General features: G+C 35.5%; 1 protein-coding gene across 1 annotated transcript in view; it reads right to left on the reverse strand.

Annotated features, from left to right (window-relative positions):
* Window positions 1-5832: 5832 nt before the first annotated feature.
* b4galt4 (UDP-Gal:betaGlcNAc beta 1,4- galactosyltransferase, polypeptide 4) overlaps window positions 5833-18254 on the reverse strand; it is a 31142-nt gene continuing 18720 nt past the window's right edge. Inside the window, exons 6-7 of the mRNA XM_049465521.1 lie at window positions 11071-11175; window positions 5833-6325 (exon numbers count right to left, since the gene is read on the reverse strand). Of these exons, the coding sequence (XP_049321478.1) occupies window positions 6184-6325; window positions 11071-11175 (247 nt within the window). The 3' untranslated portion in view covers window positions 5833-6183. The remainder of the gene's footprint in view (window positions 6326-11070; window positions 11176-18254) is intronic.

Raw genomic sequence — 18254 nt, forward strand, 5'->3', positions numbered from 1 at the left:
GGCAAGCAAACCAATCAACTGCCTAGACCCCCAATCAATACGACCAATAAGTGCAACCTACACTACAGGGTTATCAAAATCCCCCTCAAGGGGGCGCCTCCCACTAGTGGCTGACAGTAGCCAGCCAGGTTCTTCTTTTCTGCAGCCGGCAAAATACGTACCTTTACAATAATGAAACAACACAATATAGGGCTAATGTTTATAGTAGCTTTTACCAAGCTAGAACAGCCTGGCAGTAAATGTAGTAACTTAAAAGTGTAAAATAAACCACCAGGTGGTCCTGATGAGTGCCAGTTTCATCAGTATAATGTTTTTCATTTACATTTATTTAATTTATGCCATTTATCTGACGCTTTTACCCAAGTTTATTATCTTTTACAGAGCTGGGTTAATATAGTGTTAGGAGTCTAGCCCAAGGACTCTTAATGGTGTAGCATAGCATTCTGTATCCACCCATATCGTGTCTCCCACGATAGGGTAGCTCACTGGCAGGTAGCGGTGTTATCCACTGTGCTACACCAACCACAGTCAGCAAAGTTAAGGATACTTTTAACGTTGTTGAATTTTGATGTGTTCTTCATTTTTATTAGATTATTTTTTATTTACTTAATATATTATAATAATCCACAATTTGCAGTAACTGTACTTTATTCCGGATGCTGTATGTAGATATTAGAGCTCTCTCTCTCTAACAGTTAGAGTTATTTATTTAACACTAATTAAAGATTATTTAGTAAAACTGGGCTCTGGATGAGTCGTTTATTTTATTATATCTTTATCCAGAGCTACTAAAAAATATACTGTACACTCCCTGATAATGAACAGCACCAGCTCAACAGCACCACCTGCTGGACTGAAGCAACATGCAGAAGCTGAAAAGGGTGCAAATCTTACATTTTTTATTAATTTCTTTAACACTAATATATTTAACAGTATAATATTATCAAATTATCTATATCACATTTTCTAACTATAATTTGCTAGAAAAAAAGCTTTTTCTGGCTTTGGGACATTTAAGTTCATTTTTGTTCAGGATAGATTTAACGCACATTGGTTCCTTTTGTCTTTGACTTATAAAGAATATAAGGAAAGTGGTTTTAATGTTATGGCTAGTTGGTGTGTATAGGTCTTCATATTAAACAAACAAAAAAAAAAGCCCAGAAAACATAAAAAAAAAAAAAATACTTCAGGGGACAGCAGCGTGTAAATTTATCATGAATTGTTTCCTCGGGGGACGGCTTAAAAACATCCACTGAGCCTGACTGAACACAGGACGCTGCCTACAGGACACTGCATACAGGACACTGACCAAAGCATTAATGTCTTTATTGTTACATTTACAATGTAAAATATCATAAAAAGAAAGAAAAAAATGAATGAGAAGAGATGTGTCCAAACTTTTGATTGGGACTTTATTTACAGGACGCTGCCCACAGGACGTGATTTACAGGACACTGCCCACAGGATCCAATTTACTGGACACTAAAGACAGGACGCTGCCCACAGGACGTGATTTACAGGACACTGCCCACAGGATCCAATTTACTGGACACTAAAGACAGGACGCTGCCCACAGGACGTGATTTACAGGACACTGCCCACAGGATCCAATTTACTGGACACTAAAGACAGGACGCTGCCCACAGGACGTGATTTACAGGACGCTGCCCAAAGGAAACTGCCAAAAGGATGCTCTCCACAGGATGCTGCCCACAGGATGTGATTTACAGGATGTTGCCCACATGATGTGACTCACATGACATGAATCACAGGATGCTGCCTACAGAATGTGCCTTACAGGACGCTGCCCACAGGACGCTGACCACGTGATGCTGACCACAGGATGATTCCCACAGAAAATGACTCACAGGATGTTGCCTACAGGATGCTGCCAAAAGAATGTTGCCCACAGGACACTGCCAACAGGATGCTGCCCACAGGACGCTACTCACAGGATACTGTATACAGGACACTGCCCACTGGATGCTGCCTTTAGGATATGATTTAAAGGATGTGACTTACAGAATGCTGCCCACAAGACACTGCCCACTGGACGCTGCCCACAGGACACAACTCACAGGATGCTTCCCACAGGACGCTACCCATACAGGACACTGCACACAGGAGACTGCCCACAGGACGTTTCCCATAGGACGTGACTCACAGCACACTGCCTACAGGACACTGCCCACATGGACGCCACCCACAGAAGACTGCCCACAGGACGTTTCCCACAGGACGCTACTCACAGCACACTGCCTACAGGATGCTTTCCACAGGGCACTGCCTACAGGATGCTTTCCACAGGACACAGCGTTTTTTTTTTTTTTTCCTGAACCACATGTAAATTAAAGAAGTAAAAAAAAACAATTTCTTTTGAAGATCAGTGTTATAAGAACACACACTTACACACACACACACACACACACACTTACACACTCACACACAGACAGCTGTTAGAAAGCCCTGACCTACATTTAAAGGGCTGATTTAAGCACCTGTTCCCAGAGCTAATTACTGTCCAAAATAAACCTGCTTAACGAGCTGCATTCTCCGTCTACTGCATTTACACCTCCAAATTCAATATACTCACCTCTGAACGGTGAAAGAGCTAGCACTGCGGTTAGCGGCTAGTGCTAATGCTGCTCCAGCAGCGCTAGCTGAGGATAGCAGCAGGCTACGGCGATAATACTCACCTCTGTACGGCAAAAGACCTAGTGCTACGGTTAGCGGCTAATGCTAATACTGCTCCAGCCTTAGTGCTGGAGAAACTTCATTAAAAACTGTGGCTTTAATGCTCCTATAAGACGCAGTTTAAGCAACAAAAGTGAAGAACAATGGTGTCGCCATGTTTCCCTTCTAATTCAGCAGGTCTCACCACTAGGGGGAAGCACCTAAGTAAACAAAACTGTAATTCTTAAAAAAAAAAACACATTTTATTTTAAAGTTAAACGAGTGCTGGATGTTAATCTACACAGATTTCTCTGTAAATCAATTGATTTACTGAAAACTGTTTATTTGGGTGAGTAAAGTGCTTCTGTTTATCTACAGTAAGATCTGATTTCCAGTATTTTATCTAAGGGTGAGTTTTCAGTGAAGGTTTCTCCAGCACTAAGGCTAGGTGCAGCAGCATTAGCATTAGCCGCTAACTAACTGCAGCACTAGCACTAGTAAATACTGCCCAATAGCACTACACTGAGGAACCCTGAGTGTTCTGGTAAGTCTGGTAAGTTAAATTAGCTATGTTAGAAGAACATAGCTAATTTAACACATTAAAAAGGCTACAGTCTGATAATACTCACCTTTGAATGGTGAAAGAGCCAGGGCTTTAGTTAGTGGGTAATGCTAATACTTCCCTACGAGTGCTAGCCAAGGTTAGCAGCAGCAGGCTAAAGGCTGGTAATACTCGCCTATAAACAGCGAAAGAGATAGGCCTGTAGTTAGCGGCTAATGTTAATGCTGCTCTAGCAATGCTAGCCAAGGTAAGCAGCAGGCTACAGGTCGATAATACTCACCTCTGAATGGCAAAAGAGCTAGCACTATGGTTAGCAGCTAATGCTAATACTGCTCCAGCCTTAGTGCAGGAGAAACTTCACTGAAACTCCTGTATAACTCTGTACTTCAGTGGAGTGGCTTTACTGCTCCTTAATACCTGACTGATAGAATTCATACATAAGGAGCACCGGATTATAAAGCACATTTTAAGCAACACTAGTAAGGAACAGGGGTGTCGCCATGTTTTCCATCTAAATCAGCAGGTTGTTTAGTTAAACGAGTGCTGGATGTTGATCTACACAGATTTCTCTACTGAAAACTTCCTTTTTTTACAGTAAGCTTAGATTTGCAGTGTTTTTGCACAGTTAAAAGCAGAGCTAGCCGCGGTTATAAGCACTTAGCGCTAGTAAATGCAGTCCGACAGCGCTACACTGAAGAACCCTGAGTTTTTTTCAGTAAGCCAGGATGATATTAGCTAGCGGTTCGTCCCACGTAGCTTGTTTTAACACAGTAAACATGCAGACTACAGTCTAATATACTCACCTTTGAACAGTGAAAGAGCTAGCACTGCAGTTAGCGGCTAATGCTAACACTGCTCCAGCCTTAGTGCTGGAGAAACTCCATTAAAAACTCACCCTTATATCTCTGTACTTCAGTGGAGTGTCTTTACTGCTCCTTAATACCTGACTGGTAAAATTCATACATAAGGAGCACCGGATTATAAAGCACACTGACCATTTTTAGACAAATTAAAGGATTTTAAGTGCAAAAAAATAAGGTAAAATAAGGTTCTGACATAATTTCTAAACAAAAAGTTAATAATAGTTGAGTAATCGTTGTGTCATTTGTGTTATATCAGGATTTTTAACCTAAAAATAAAATATTTACAGTCATGTGACTGAAATAAGAAAAACATAAAAAATAAAATAAAATTAATTTTTATGATCTGATTCAGTTTTGAACATCAGTATTCAGCTCTTATGGGTTAACACAAAAAAAAAAAAAAACTTGGGTGCTGTTTTTTCTTTTCTTGATTGCTTTTATCAATTTTTATTATAATTTTTAGGCTTTTTTGATGAAGTAATTACTTGTTCTGTCTACATTACTTGATTTTGACAATTTTTTGTTCGTAAAAAATGGGGAAAATTCATTTTTCCATGATATACAACAAACAATCTGACACTTTTTTAACAATCTGACACTTTTTAAGACATTAAAAGTAGTGTAATCCAAAAGAAAGGCTGTGTCAGCGTCTTAAAAAAACAAAAAATCAGCATTTTAGTCCATCAGCAAAAGATAAAGGGCGAGTCCACCTGTTTAAAATCTCTTCTGCATAAAAACAAAAGGAAGCGTTCTGTTCTACATCATTTTTAAATAATGAAGTGATCTATCAATCAGACTATGAAGGAACACATAAGGAATCATGTAGTAACTTAAAAACTTTTAAAACAAACCAAAATACTCTGTGAAGAAGCTTTTAGGTGCTCTTATCTCGAGTGGTCCTGATGAGTGCCAGTTCCATCATTATAATGTTTTTGATGGTCTTTGCAGTGACTGCACTTGAGGATACTTTCAAAATTCTTAAAATTAAATTTACAGGAGTAAAGCAGCATAAAGTTATCCAAAAGCAGTGTGTAAGACTGGTGGAGGAGAACATGATGCCAAGATGCATAAAAACTGTGATTATAAACCAGGGTTATTCCACCAAATATTGATTTTTTGAACTTTTAAAACGAATATTAACTCATATTCGTTAATATTCGTTTTAAAAGTTCAAAAAATCAATATTTGGTGGAATAACCCTGGTTTTTATTTGGAATTTGGGAGAAATGTTGTCTGTAGTTTATAGAATAAAACAACAATGTTCATTTTACTCAAACATAAACCTATAAATAAATAGCAAAATCAGAGAAACTGATTCAGAAACGGAAGTGAAGTCATATTTTTTTACAGAGCTGTATATAACATATTCTGTTTTACTGTTTACTTAATAATTCCGTATGTTTTTCTTCATAGTTTGAATTAGTTTAGTGTTAATCTACAATGCAGAACATTTTAAAATAATAAAAAAAACACTGAATTTAAGGTGTCCAAACTTTACTTAACTTTTTTTAAAGGGCCACTAAACCCTGTGATTTTATTCAATTTAAAAAAACTAAAAAACAAATGGTAGTGGTAGTTTGGGAGGGGCACTGGGTGATGTATGGGTTTAGGGGCGGGGCTGAAGAGAGAGAGAGCTGATTCACTAAGCTGCACAAACATCTCCTCACCTGTAATAGCACAGTTGAACCTGTGAGGGCGCTGCAGAGGCAGAAATCACCGCAATAAAAGCTTAGGAAATGTTTATACAGATTTTAATCAGGACTGGTATGTTTTATTACTTTAAAAGAACAGATTTCAGCTTTTAATGATAAATAATTTAGGGTTTAGTGGCTCTTTAAGCTGTGAATTATGCAGAGAATGAGATTTTTTGTGTGGACTCGTCCTTCTGATGGGATTATTTTAACTTTATTTGTATTTATTTCTACATCAGTGGCACAGGAACTCTTCAGGCGATGGGTTTTAATGTTTTTAGGCACTCCTTCAGTAGAACCGGTGCTGAGCAGCAGAAGTTCTGCTGGAAAGTTCATGTTCTTGTTCTGGTTCTGGTTCAGTTCCAGTCCGGGGGCGGAGTTTAGTGGGCGGAGCTTAGTGGGCTGAATGGGGTTTTCCTATATCCACTGTGACGTTGATGTAGAGCAGGGGTCTCTCCACCGTCAGAGTCTGATAAGTACAGGAGTTCAGACCGTCCTTCTTCCACATCTTCGTCGTCCGGCCCAGCAGACGCATCCTGCAGAAAACAGAGTAAAATCACTTTTAAATACTTAAAATTGCCATTCCATCGTTTTTTTATTCATTTAAAAATGTCTAGTTTTGGTCTCTAGTATGAATCAAAACTATCTGAACTGTTTTTTGTAAAAGAAAAGAAAAGAAAATAAAAGTGTTCCGGTGATCCGGTATAACACTGCTTTAGTCCTGTGGAGGAGTGGGCCGGGCAGGGAGAAACGAGAGAGGATTTCAGCTCTAGCTCATGAATATTCATACATGCAAACATGTATTTAAGTCTTTGCAATGACATACATGTTACTTTACAACATGTGTAATAATGCCCTGCTAAGTTCAGTTCAGACACTGACCTAGTCTTAGACTGACTGTAAAATCCAAGGCAAAATCCACCGGAGATCCTATTTAAACCTATAGTTACTTAAACACACAGAGGTGGGTAGTCCAGGTGCAGAATTCATTAACGTGCAATAATGTGTTAATGTTTCCAGATTAATCGCTGTAACAGGATAAAAATAATTTGCATTGTCAACGATAACATGTTAACACGTTAGTTTAGATTAAATCTCATAACTAACTCTCACTCTTACAGTCATTTGTTAATAAATTCTGCCCCCTAGTGTCCAAAATGTTACAGATTTACTTAAATCATAACTAAAACACGGTAAACCGGCCAAGGATTTTACAAATGGTTAATAAATTCTGCCCCCTAGTGTCCAAAATATGCTATATTTTACTTATTTCATAGCTAAAACACTGTAAATCCATTATTATTGTACAGATCATTAGTAAATTCTGCCCCCTAGTGTCCAAAATGTGACTGATTTACTTAACTGTGGATTAAATCTCATAACTAACTCTCACTCTTATAGTCAATCGTTAATGATTTCTGCCCCCTAGTGTCCACAAAGTGCTGGATTTTGTTTACTTCACACCTAAAACGCTGTAATTTTGGCTACCATGTGAAATAAATCTTCAGTATTGTACGATTAGTTTAATAAATTCTGCCCCCTAGTGTCCTGGAGTTCAGAAGGTAGATTATATTCTATTGATGCTGAAATGTGGATTAAATCTCATAACTAACTCTCACTCTTATAGTCATTCTTTAATAAATTCTGCCCTCTGGTGTTTAAAATATGACATGTTTACTTACTTTATACCTAAAACACTGTAAATCTATTATTACTGTACAAATCATTAGTAAATTCTGCCCCCTAGTGTCCTGGAGTTCAGAAGGTAAATTACATTATATTGGTGCTGAAATGTGGATTAAATAACATAACTTACTCTTATTCTTACAGTCAATCGTTAATAAATTCTGATAATAAATTAATAAATAAATAACTGATTTACTTAAATCTTAACTAAAACACTGTAAACCAGCCAAGGATTTTACAAATGGTTAATAAATTCTGCCCCCTAGTGTCCAAAATGTTACAGATTTACTTAAATCATAAATAAAACGCTGTAAATCCATTATTATTACTGTACAGATCATTAGTAAATTCTGCCCCCTAGTGTCCTGGAGTTCAGAAGGTAGATTACATTCTATTTATGCTGAAACGTGGATTAAATCTCATAACTAACTCTCACTCTTATAGTCATTCATTAATAAATTCTGCCACCTAGTGTCTGAAATGTGACAGATTTACTTAAATCATATCTAAAACACTGTAAATCCATTATTACGGTACAAATCATTAGTAAATTCTGCCCCCTAGTGTCCAAAATGTGACTGATTTACTTAACTGTGGATTAAATCTCATCACTAACTCTCAATCTTATAGTCATTCGTTAATAAATTTTCCCCCATAGTGTCTAAAATATGCTATATTTTACTTACTTCATGCCTGAAACACTGTAAATCTATTATTACTGTACAAATCATTAGTAAATCCTGCCCCCTAGTGTCCAAAATGTGCTATATTTTGCTTACTTCTCACCTACATGACTGTAAATCCAGCTACCATGTGAATAAATCCTTGGTATTGTACAAATCGTTAATAATTTCTAACCCCTAGTGTCTAAAATGTTACGGATTTATTTACATCACACCTAAAACACTGTAAATCCATTATTACTGTACAAATCATTAGTAAATTCTGCCTAAATTATGAGATTTAATCCACAGTTAAGTAAATTAGTCACATTTTGGACACTAGGGGGCAGAATTTACTAATGATTTGTACCGTAATAATGGATTTGCAGTGTTTAAGCTATGAAATAAGTAAAACATAGCATATTTTGGACACTAGGGGGCAGAATTTATTAACGATTGACCGTTAGAGAGAGAGAGTTAAATTGAAGGTAATCTACCTTCCAGCAAAATGTGACGGATTTACTTAAATCATAAATAAAACGCTATAAATCCATTATTATTACTGTACAGATCATTAGTAAATTCTGCCCCCTAGAGTCCTGGAGTTCAGAAGGTAGATTACATTCTATTGATGCTGAAATGTGGATTAAATCTCATAATTAACTCTCACTCTTACAGTCATTCATTAATAAATTCTGCCCTCTAGTGTCTGAAATGTGTCGGATTAATTTAAATCATAAATAAAACACTGTAAAACCATTATTACAGTAGAAATGGTGAGTAAATTCTGCCCCCTAGTGTCTTAAGAGTTCAGAAGGTAGATTACTTTCTATTGATGCTGAAATGTGGATTAAATCTCATCACTAACTCTCACTCTTACAGTCAATCGTTAATAAATTCTGCCCTCTGGTGTCTGAAATGTGTCGGATTAATTTAAATCATAAATAAAACACTGTAAAACCAGCCAACATGTGAAATAAAGTTAAATTAATGTGCATTAACGTTAATATTTCCAGATAATATTAATATTAATATTTCCAGACGTTAATATTACCAGATTAATTGTAGTAACAGGATAAAAACAGGATAAAAAACATGTTAACACTTTAGTTTTTAGATTATCTTAAATCATATCTACAACACTGTAAATCCGGCCAACATGTAAAATAAATCTTTGGTATTGTACAAATCGTTAATAAATTATTTTCTCTATTGTCTGAATTGTGACACATTTATTTAAATTATACCTAAAACACTATAAATCCACTATTATTATTACAGCTCACTAGTGAATAAAGTGTGTAGTTCAGTTCACACCTGACAGACAGTAAACGTCGCAGTATTGTGTTTTTCTGAGAATACAGACGGTGTTTACCTCCCTAAATCACTCCTCAGTCGGGGGGGTCGTGTGTGAGTGTGTGTGTGTGTGTGTGAGGGGGGTGTAGGAATGTATGAGTGAGGTGGGAGAAGAGCTGGAGAGCAGAGAGACCACCAGCAGCATGATCTCAGCACCCAGGCATGACCCGCCGCCCCGTAATCACCATAAAGATCTCCCACAGAGCGGAGTTACCAGCTTACTGCACAACTCTCTCTCACTCTCCCCCCCCCCCCCCCCCGCTCTCACACACTCCACATTCCTGCAGATCCGCCTGAATAACGGCTTAATAATAAACCAGGAGAGACTCTGTAGTAATAACAGAGGAGTTTTATATCCATTACTGCTAAAAAACGCTACAGAAATACATCAGAATTCATTCAATATAAAGTCTAAAGTCTAAAAGTCTCCTTACTCAAAATATACTTCTATTTCTGCATGTTTTTCCACATTGAAATGTTTCAGATTACACAAATAATACATAAAAATTACTGCTGTCAATTGATTAGAAACAGTTAAATCAATTGCATATTTTATTGCATATTTTATGAAGACTACGCTTTTAATAAGATATATTTAAATGTATATAAAATAATCAATGTTAGATTAGGCAAAATTTTAAATTATCTTCATATTACTGATGTCAATCACTTAAAAAATATATATCTAAAACATAAATAAATATATATATATATATATATACAATGTTGGTACTTCCCTTTGTTTTTTGCAAAGTGACGAAAATGAACACTAGCTCCATATTCCACATTTAACAACTGGGAAAGGAATGAGATGAATGAAATAAAGAGACAAAGAAGGGAGAGAAAAAAAATAAAAAAGAGAAAGGGAGAGAAAAAGGGAGAGAAAGTGAGATAATGAGAAACAAGATAAGAGAATGAGATAACGAGAGAGATTACAACAAGAGAGAAAGAGTAAGAGAGATAGAGGGAGAGAGAGAGTGAGGGAGGGAGAGAAAAAGAGAAAGAGAGGGAGGGAGAGGGAGATGGAGAAAGAGCATGTGACAGAGAGAGAGAGAGAGAGAGAGAGAGAGTGGTAGAGAGATAGGTAGAGCCATTGAGCAAGAGAGAAAAAAAGAGAGAGGGAGAGATAGAAGGAGCGTGTGAGAGATAGGAAGAGAGAGATAGTGGACAAAAGAATGAGAGAGTGAGATTGAGAGAGTGAGATTCCTTTCCTGCAGCGGTCCTGATGAGTGCCAGTTCCATCATTATAATGTTTTTGATTTTTTTGAAGCTGCACTTAAGGATATTTTCAATGTTTATGAAATTATTCTTTTCAGATTGACTGACATTTTTCTTCTAAAAGGATTTTTTTCTTTACCTAGTTGAGTAGTCCTTTCTTCTCATAACCTGGATTCGAACATTACTCAAATATTCTCTATTCACTGTATACCTGTAACTCTACCTCTTCACTACTTTACTTTAACTGATGCTCTCAAACACTTTATTAAGAGACAAGAAATTCAAGTAATTAACTCTTGATGAGTTCAGCACAGCTGTTAACTGAAATGGTAAAAGTATAGTAGTATCTATACTCTAACCTGTCTTTGTTGACCTCGTTGCCGCTGTCTCTCTTGTGGAACACCATGGTGTAGCGGCCGATCTTCGCCGGCGGCCGAATAATCTTCATCCCCTGGAGCTGCACCCTGAAATACAACATATTTAACACCTTTAAACAGCGCAGAAACAGTTATCTCACTAAATCTGATAAATAACAAGTAGGGCATGACTTTTTCAGAATAAATTCATAATATTTTGAGGAAAAAGTCGTAATATTTTTAGATTAAAATTAGTAATATTTAGAAAAATACGTATGATATGCCTTTTTAAGACTAAAGTCATAATATTACAAAAAAGGCATAATATCTTGAGAAAAAAGACGTACAAAAAGGCATTTTTAAGAATAAAGTCATTATATTTCGATATTAGTCATAATATTACAAAAAGTTGTATTATCTTGAGAAAAAGGCCATACCAGGCCAAAAAGGCCTTTATTTTGAGAATAAAGTTATAATATTTTAAGAAAAAGACATATATGGCATTTTGAGATTGAAGTCTTAAAATTTTGAGGATAAAGTCGTAATATTTTGAAAAAAGGATGTACAATAAGCATTTCAAGATTAAAGTCGCAATATGACAAAAAAGGCGTAATATCTTGGGGAAAAAATTGTATGACAAGGCATTTTCCGAATAAAGTCATAATATTTAGAGGAAAAAGTCAAACATTTTGAGATTAAAGTCGTAATATTTTGAGAAAAAGACACATATGGCATTTTGAGATACAAGTCATTAAATTTTGAGAATACAGATGTAATATTTTGAGGATAAAGTAGTAATATTTAGAGGAAAAATTAATATTTCAAGATTAAAGATGTAATATTTTGAGGATTAGGTCGTAATATTTCGAGAAAAAGACATATGGCATTTTAAGTTTAAAGTCACAATATTTCGAGATTAAAGTCGTAATATTAAAAAATATATATATTTTACAAAAAATACATATATGGCATTTTGAGATTGAAGTCTTAAAACTTTGAGGATAAAATCGTAATATTTTGAAAAAAAGATGTACAATATGGCATTTTGAGATTAAGTCGTGATATCTGGAGAAAAAAGACAAACAATATGGCATTTCTAGATTAATGTCGTAATATTTAGTTTTTATTTTCATATCATCCTCAGTTTGAGAAGTGAACAGTTTATGTTAAAGATTGTGTTTTAGAGATATGAACTCTGTGGTTTGTGTTATTTGTGTTTCTTTATTAAATAAATCTCTGATCTCAAACACGACCTCCTGATTTATGTGCCCTCAGATCTGAACACATTTTATCAAGATGACTTTTTACTTTCTAACCAGCTGAGCAGGTTCTCCTGCCCTCATCATCATCACATGAACACTGTACACATTCAATATTATCTCATGAAACAAAAGACTGAAAAAACACAATAGATAAAACAAGAAACCGGATTTTTAATCAGCCAATCAGCTGCCAGCAGTGCAGTGAAAGGAATGCAGATCAGCAGCTTCTGGTTGGATATGAATAAATATATAATATAATATATAACATGTTTATATGACATGTAGAGCTCTGGGAAAAAGTAAGAGAGCACTTCAAACCATCAAACCAAACTGAACTGCTTATCTGTAGAAATCCATAATGAATTAACTTACATTTTCTCCATTTTAAAACTCCATTTTATTTTATATTTATAATAAATCAAATGAAAGCAATATGGCAAGGAGAGAACACATTCCAGAGAACCGAACGAAGAAATAAAAACGGGAAAAAGTGCACCTGTAGCTCTAATAAAAACATGTTAGTACACTTCAGCATATTTTGAAGAGCTAATAACTTAAACGCCTCCCTTATATAAAAATAAAGATTCCAAAACTTTAACCCTTGTGTGGTGTTCGGGTCTGTGGGACCCGTTTTCATTTTTCATCAAATGATACTAAAAAAATATTTTAGTATTCAAACTCATTGGCATTGGCTCATTTTTTGTGAAAAACATATATCAAAACACATTTTCGATAAACACACACTGTACACCCCCCCCAACCATTTATATTACATACAGTATGTTTGGCCAAGGGCTAATAAACATTGCTTCATTTGTAAATTTGAAACTAAACAAATTTTCTACTCATATCTTGAGTTTAATTCATTTTCTTTTACATTTTATTAATAAACTAATAAAAAAGAGTAGCACTTTTTGAAAGAAATGTAACATAAGAAAGGTAAAGGGCAAATATTAACCATGTAAGCTGTTTATATTGCTTGCAATTTAGGTGAAGCGAGCATGTGTAAAGCATTTTAATGTAGAATTGCTTAATTTTGCTGAATTAAATACAAGTAACAAAGTAAACCAGTAACAAAAATATGAACACCACACAAGGGTTAAAAAGACTAAATATTGAGCATGAAATTCCTCAGACAAAATTAGCTGTATACCAAATACGGATCTAAATTAACATCCGCACACAGGAGAGTCAAAGTGCTGGGTCACTTCTTATTGTTGCATTAGCCATGATATACTCTGTGGAGGGCTTTGCCTCCATATGTTTTACAGCATACTACAAGCTAAACAATCATTAAAGCTTACAATGTCTTACAAAATAAAAATTGCAAAATAGACCACAGCTAATCACGTCAGTGTGTGGCAATTAGGGTTGCAAGGGTATGAGATTTTCACGGTGTGATAACCGTCTCAGAAAATACCGCGGTATCACGGTTATCACGGTATCACAGTTTGTTACATATATTATTAAACTGACCCTTAAAGAAATTACAACAAAGGTTTTTTGTTCAATTAACTATTTATTGTAGAAACCTGGAACAATTATAATTTAATGTCTCCTTAAAAAAAAATAAGCTGTACACCATCAGGTGAAGGAAACCAGGTTTTTCCACTACTCTTAAGGGCATTAAGGGTGTATATAATTTTATATATATATATATATATATATATATATATATATACACACACACACACACACACACAAACACACGTGTCACACATTACATGTCCTCTAAGAAGTAAAGATCCTGTGTTTAAAATATTCAGTACAATTATTTAAGTTTAAATTATTTAATATCTGATAAACTGAGCCTGGGTCAGTGTCTGATCAACAACTGTTGTAAACGTCCGTTTTACTGCCAAGTTGGTATATAACCAGACAGAGGGGATTTATTTCTGACATGATCCTCACAATAGAGATTTCTATTTTAAGGCTTTCACACCGAGTCTGGTTTTAACACATAAAAAACAGGCACGTCAGAATTTGAAAATTAACGCATGTAAATGAATGGCGTCTTTCACATCCAGTCCGGCGAGCACCTTTACACGGACACGTGAATCCGTCGCAGCACGCACTTCACGCCTGTACCTGCGTGCCCAAATTTCGGATAACTCAGCGCTTTTGGGTTGTGCACGACTACAAAGAGATTTTATTTAGGTTCAGATTAAAATGATAAACTAAACACATACTTTGCGCTGCACAGCGGGGTGGTGTTCATGGAGATGGGAGAACAGGTTTGACGGATGTCCCCCTTTAGCTGTGACTTTACGGCCACATTGATTATAAATCGGATAACCATCCTCGGGTGCGTTCGGCGGGTCTCTGAAATAGTCCCACACTGCTGATTTTAGTTTAGCCTTTTTTTAGGCGGACGGAGATTTGTTTAGTCTGATGCACTTTCTGCTGTTCTCACCGCTGTGTGCTGAGCAGCTGAAGCGGAGCAGAGTTGCGCATGCGCGGGTGAGTTTCTCCGCTGGCTTGCGTTTTACCGGTAATAAGCAAACACACACGGTATGATAACCGTGCATTTTAATACCATGGTATACCGTGAAACCGGTTACCGCTGCAACCCTAGTGGCAATGCAAATGTACTTACTACTTACTGCTGATGTGCAAGTTCTTATTTAAGCACTAGAACAGGAGAGGGAGTGTGTGATCACGCATAACATCACGGCTGTGATTCGGTGGTAGGCACGAGCCGAAGGCGAGTACTGTAGATCATCATATAGACCGTTTCAATGAGGAAAACAATAACAAAGCTACTGCGCATGCCTGCTCCTTCCACGCTTCCGGTGGCGCTATTTTCAAGTATACAGCTGTCAAAATGAGAGCGCATATTTCGCAAGTCTCCCGAAAACAGAGCAAACATACGGTCAGAAATGAGTAAAAAGTGATTAAACCTCTTTTCCTGATCCTTTTGATAAGGATTTAAGAGGTTTTTAAGATTTTTTTCCTCTGATTTAAAACGCTTGCCAGAGGTGACCTACCCAGATGTGATCACTACCTTGTTGAAACTGAGGCAGTGAAAGCGCACAGCAGTTTGGACGCATATAATTAATTTCTCAGTGTAAAAGTTGTGAATATTTGTTCCTGTAGTAGAGAAGCATCACTATAGTGTATGGTGAGATTAGAGCAAGTCAAACGCTGTCCAAAACGTACTCTGCATGATTTATAGATAAGAAGGAGGGAGAAGTTGTGAGCGGACACTGTAACTGCAGGCAGGTCAGCAGTGTGAAAAACGAAAGCAGGCGTGTTTACTATGGAGGACCAAAAATGACATAAGTATAAAAAAAATAAATGTTGACATAAATAAATGCACATATAATTGAATATATATATATATATATATATATATATATATATATATATATATATATATATATATATATATATATATATATAAGAAATTAATTTATTTACCTATACAATTATTTGTGCATGTATTTCAACATTCATTTATTTATTAATTAATTTATTTATATATTTTTACATTTATATGTGTATTTCTTTATACTTATGTAATTTTTGGTCCTCCATAGTTTACTTTTTTAAAGAACAATTTTACCTGATTTTCAATGTTTGTGACTCTCAGATTAGGTGAAGTTTGCATTCGTGTTAAATTAAAAAGTTACGTCCACTGTTTTGAACGCTGTTTACCTCTAAACAGAAGTGTCCTAGGAACAGCGACGTCACTTCCTCCACTCATGAATATTCCTCTGAAACAGTTTATACATCATATACATATACTATATTAAGTGAACTAAAGCCATAATCCACATCAAATATCAAACCACAGATCCTACTCACTCTAAGCAGCACTAACAAATCAATCTGTTATTATAAAACACAGTGATTAATTCAGCTTGCAAATACAGTTAGCGTCGTCGATTAGCTGTTAGCCTTCTCCATTAACATCTGCAGTCTGTTAGCCTAGCTAGCATTGAGCTAACAGCAGCATTCCATCATTGTTAAGGAAAAATATAACTAACTCAAGTGAACTAAAGCCATAATCCACATCTAATATCAAACAACAGGATCTACAAACACTAACCAGTACAAAGAAATCAATCTGTTAATAAAAAACAGTTATAGTTAGCATCGCCAGTTAGCCGTTAGCCATCTCTATGAATATCTGCAGTCTGTTAGCCTAGCTAGCATTCCAGCATTGTGAATATAATAAATAACTGTAACTCAAGTGAACTACAGCAGATCCAATCCTCTCTAACCAGCACTAAGAAATCAATCTGTTTTTAAAAAACAGTGATTCATTCAGCTCGGAAATACTGTTAGCATCGCCAGTTAGCCGTTAGCATCTCCATTAACATCTGCAGTCTGTTAGCCTAGCTAGCATTGAGCTAACAGCTGCATTCTGGTGTTTTTAAGGTAAAAGATAACTATATTAAGTGAACTGCAGCTATAATCCACATCTAATATCAAACCACAGATCCTACTCACTCTAATCAGCACTAAGAAATCAATCTGTTATTAAAAAACAGTGATTAATTTAGTTCAGAAATACAGTTAGCATCACCAGTTAGCTGTTAGCCATCTCTATTAATATCTGCAGTCTGTTAGCCTAGCTAGCATTGAGCTAACAGCTGAATTCCAGCATTGTGAAGGTAAAATATAACTATATAACTATATTAAGTGAACTACAGCTATAATACACATCTAATATCAAACTACAGATCCTACCCACTCTAACCAGCACTAAGAAATCAATCTGTTATAAAAACAAACAGTGATTAATTCAGCTCAGAAATACAGTTAGCGTAGTCGATTAGCCGTTAGCCATTTCCACTAAGATCTGCAGTCTGTTAGCCTAGCTAGCATTGAGCCAACAGCTGAATTCCAGCATTGTGAATGTAATAAATAACTGTAACTATAAGTAACTCAAGTGAACTACAGCATATCCTTCTCACTCTAACCAGCACTAAGAAATCAATCTGTTTTTAAAAAACAGTGATTCATTCAGCTTAGAAATACAGTTAGCGTTGCCGGTTAGCTGTAAGCCATTGCAGCTAATCCACTACGCTACCTGTCAAAATAAAAGTCTCCTGCGCAACCAGTGCAAAAAAAAAAAAATGAGTCTAGAGCAGTATTTAATATTTAACACATTTAATATTTAACTATAATATTTAAAATATTTATTTTTCTTTTATATTTCATAAAAATTAAAACATTTAATTTGAAATATAAAGTGTGTCAAATAAATTACTTTGGAATGCATTTACATTAAATGCACTTATGTATATTCTTCAAAGGTATGTGTGGTCTGTTTCAGCCTCATTATGTAACCCTAATCATAGTACTATTAATAAATTAAAATCTGTTTTATATAGGAATCAGATCGGAGCTGAAAAAATCGTCCCAAATTTTTTCCCAAATGTTTAAACGCGTTTCTAGAAACTTGGCTCAGTTTCTCAAAACTTTAACCCTTGTGTGGTGTTCGGGTCTATGGGACCGGTTTTCATTTTTCATCAAATGATACAAAAAAAAATATTTTCTAATATTTTTCTAACTCAAACTCATTGGCATTGGCTCATTTTTTGTGAAAAACACACACTGTACACCCCCCCCCCCCCCCCCAACCATTTATATTACATACAGTATGTTTGGCCAAGGGCTAATAAACATTGCTTCATTTGTAAATTTGAAACTAAACAAATTTTCTACTCATATCTTGAGTTTAATTCATTTTCTTTTACATTTTATTAAAAAACTAATAAAAAAAGAGTAGCACTTTTTAAAAGAAATGTAACATAAGAAAGGTAAAGGGCAAATATTAACCATGTAAGCTGTTTATATTGCTTGCAATTTAGGTGAAGCGAGCATGTGTAAAGCATTTTAATGTAAAATTGCTTAATTTTGCTGAATTAAATACAAGTAGCAAAGTAAACGAGTAACAAAAATATGAACACCACA

This window comes from Astyanax mexicanus, chromosome 1 (assembly GCF_023375975.1).
Source record: "Astyanax mexicanus isolate ESR-SI-001 chromosome 1, AstMex3_surface, whole genome shotgun sequence".
Lineage (NCBI taxonomy): Eukaryota > Metazoa > Chordata > Actinopteri > Characiformes > Acestrorhamphidae > Astyanax > Astyanax mexicanus.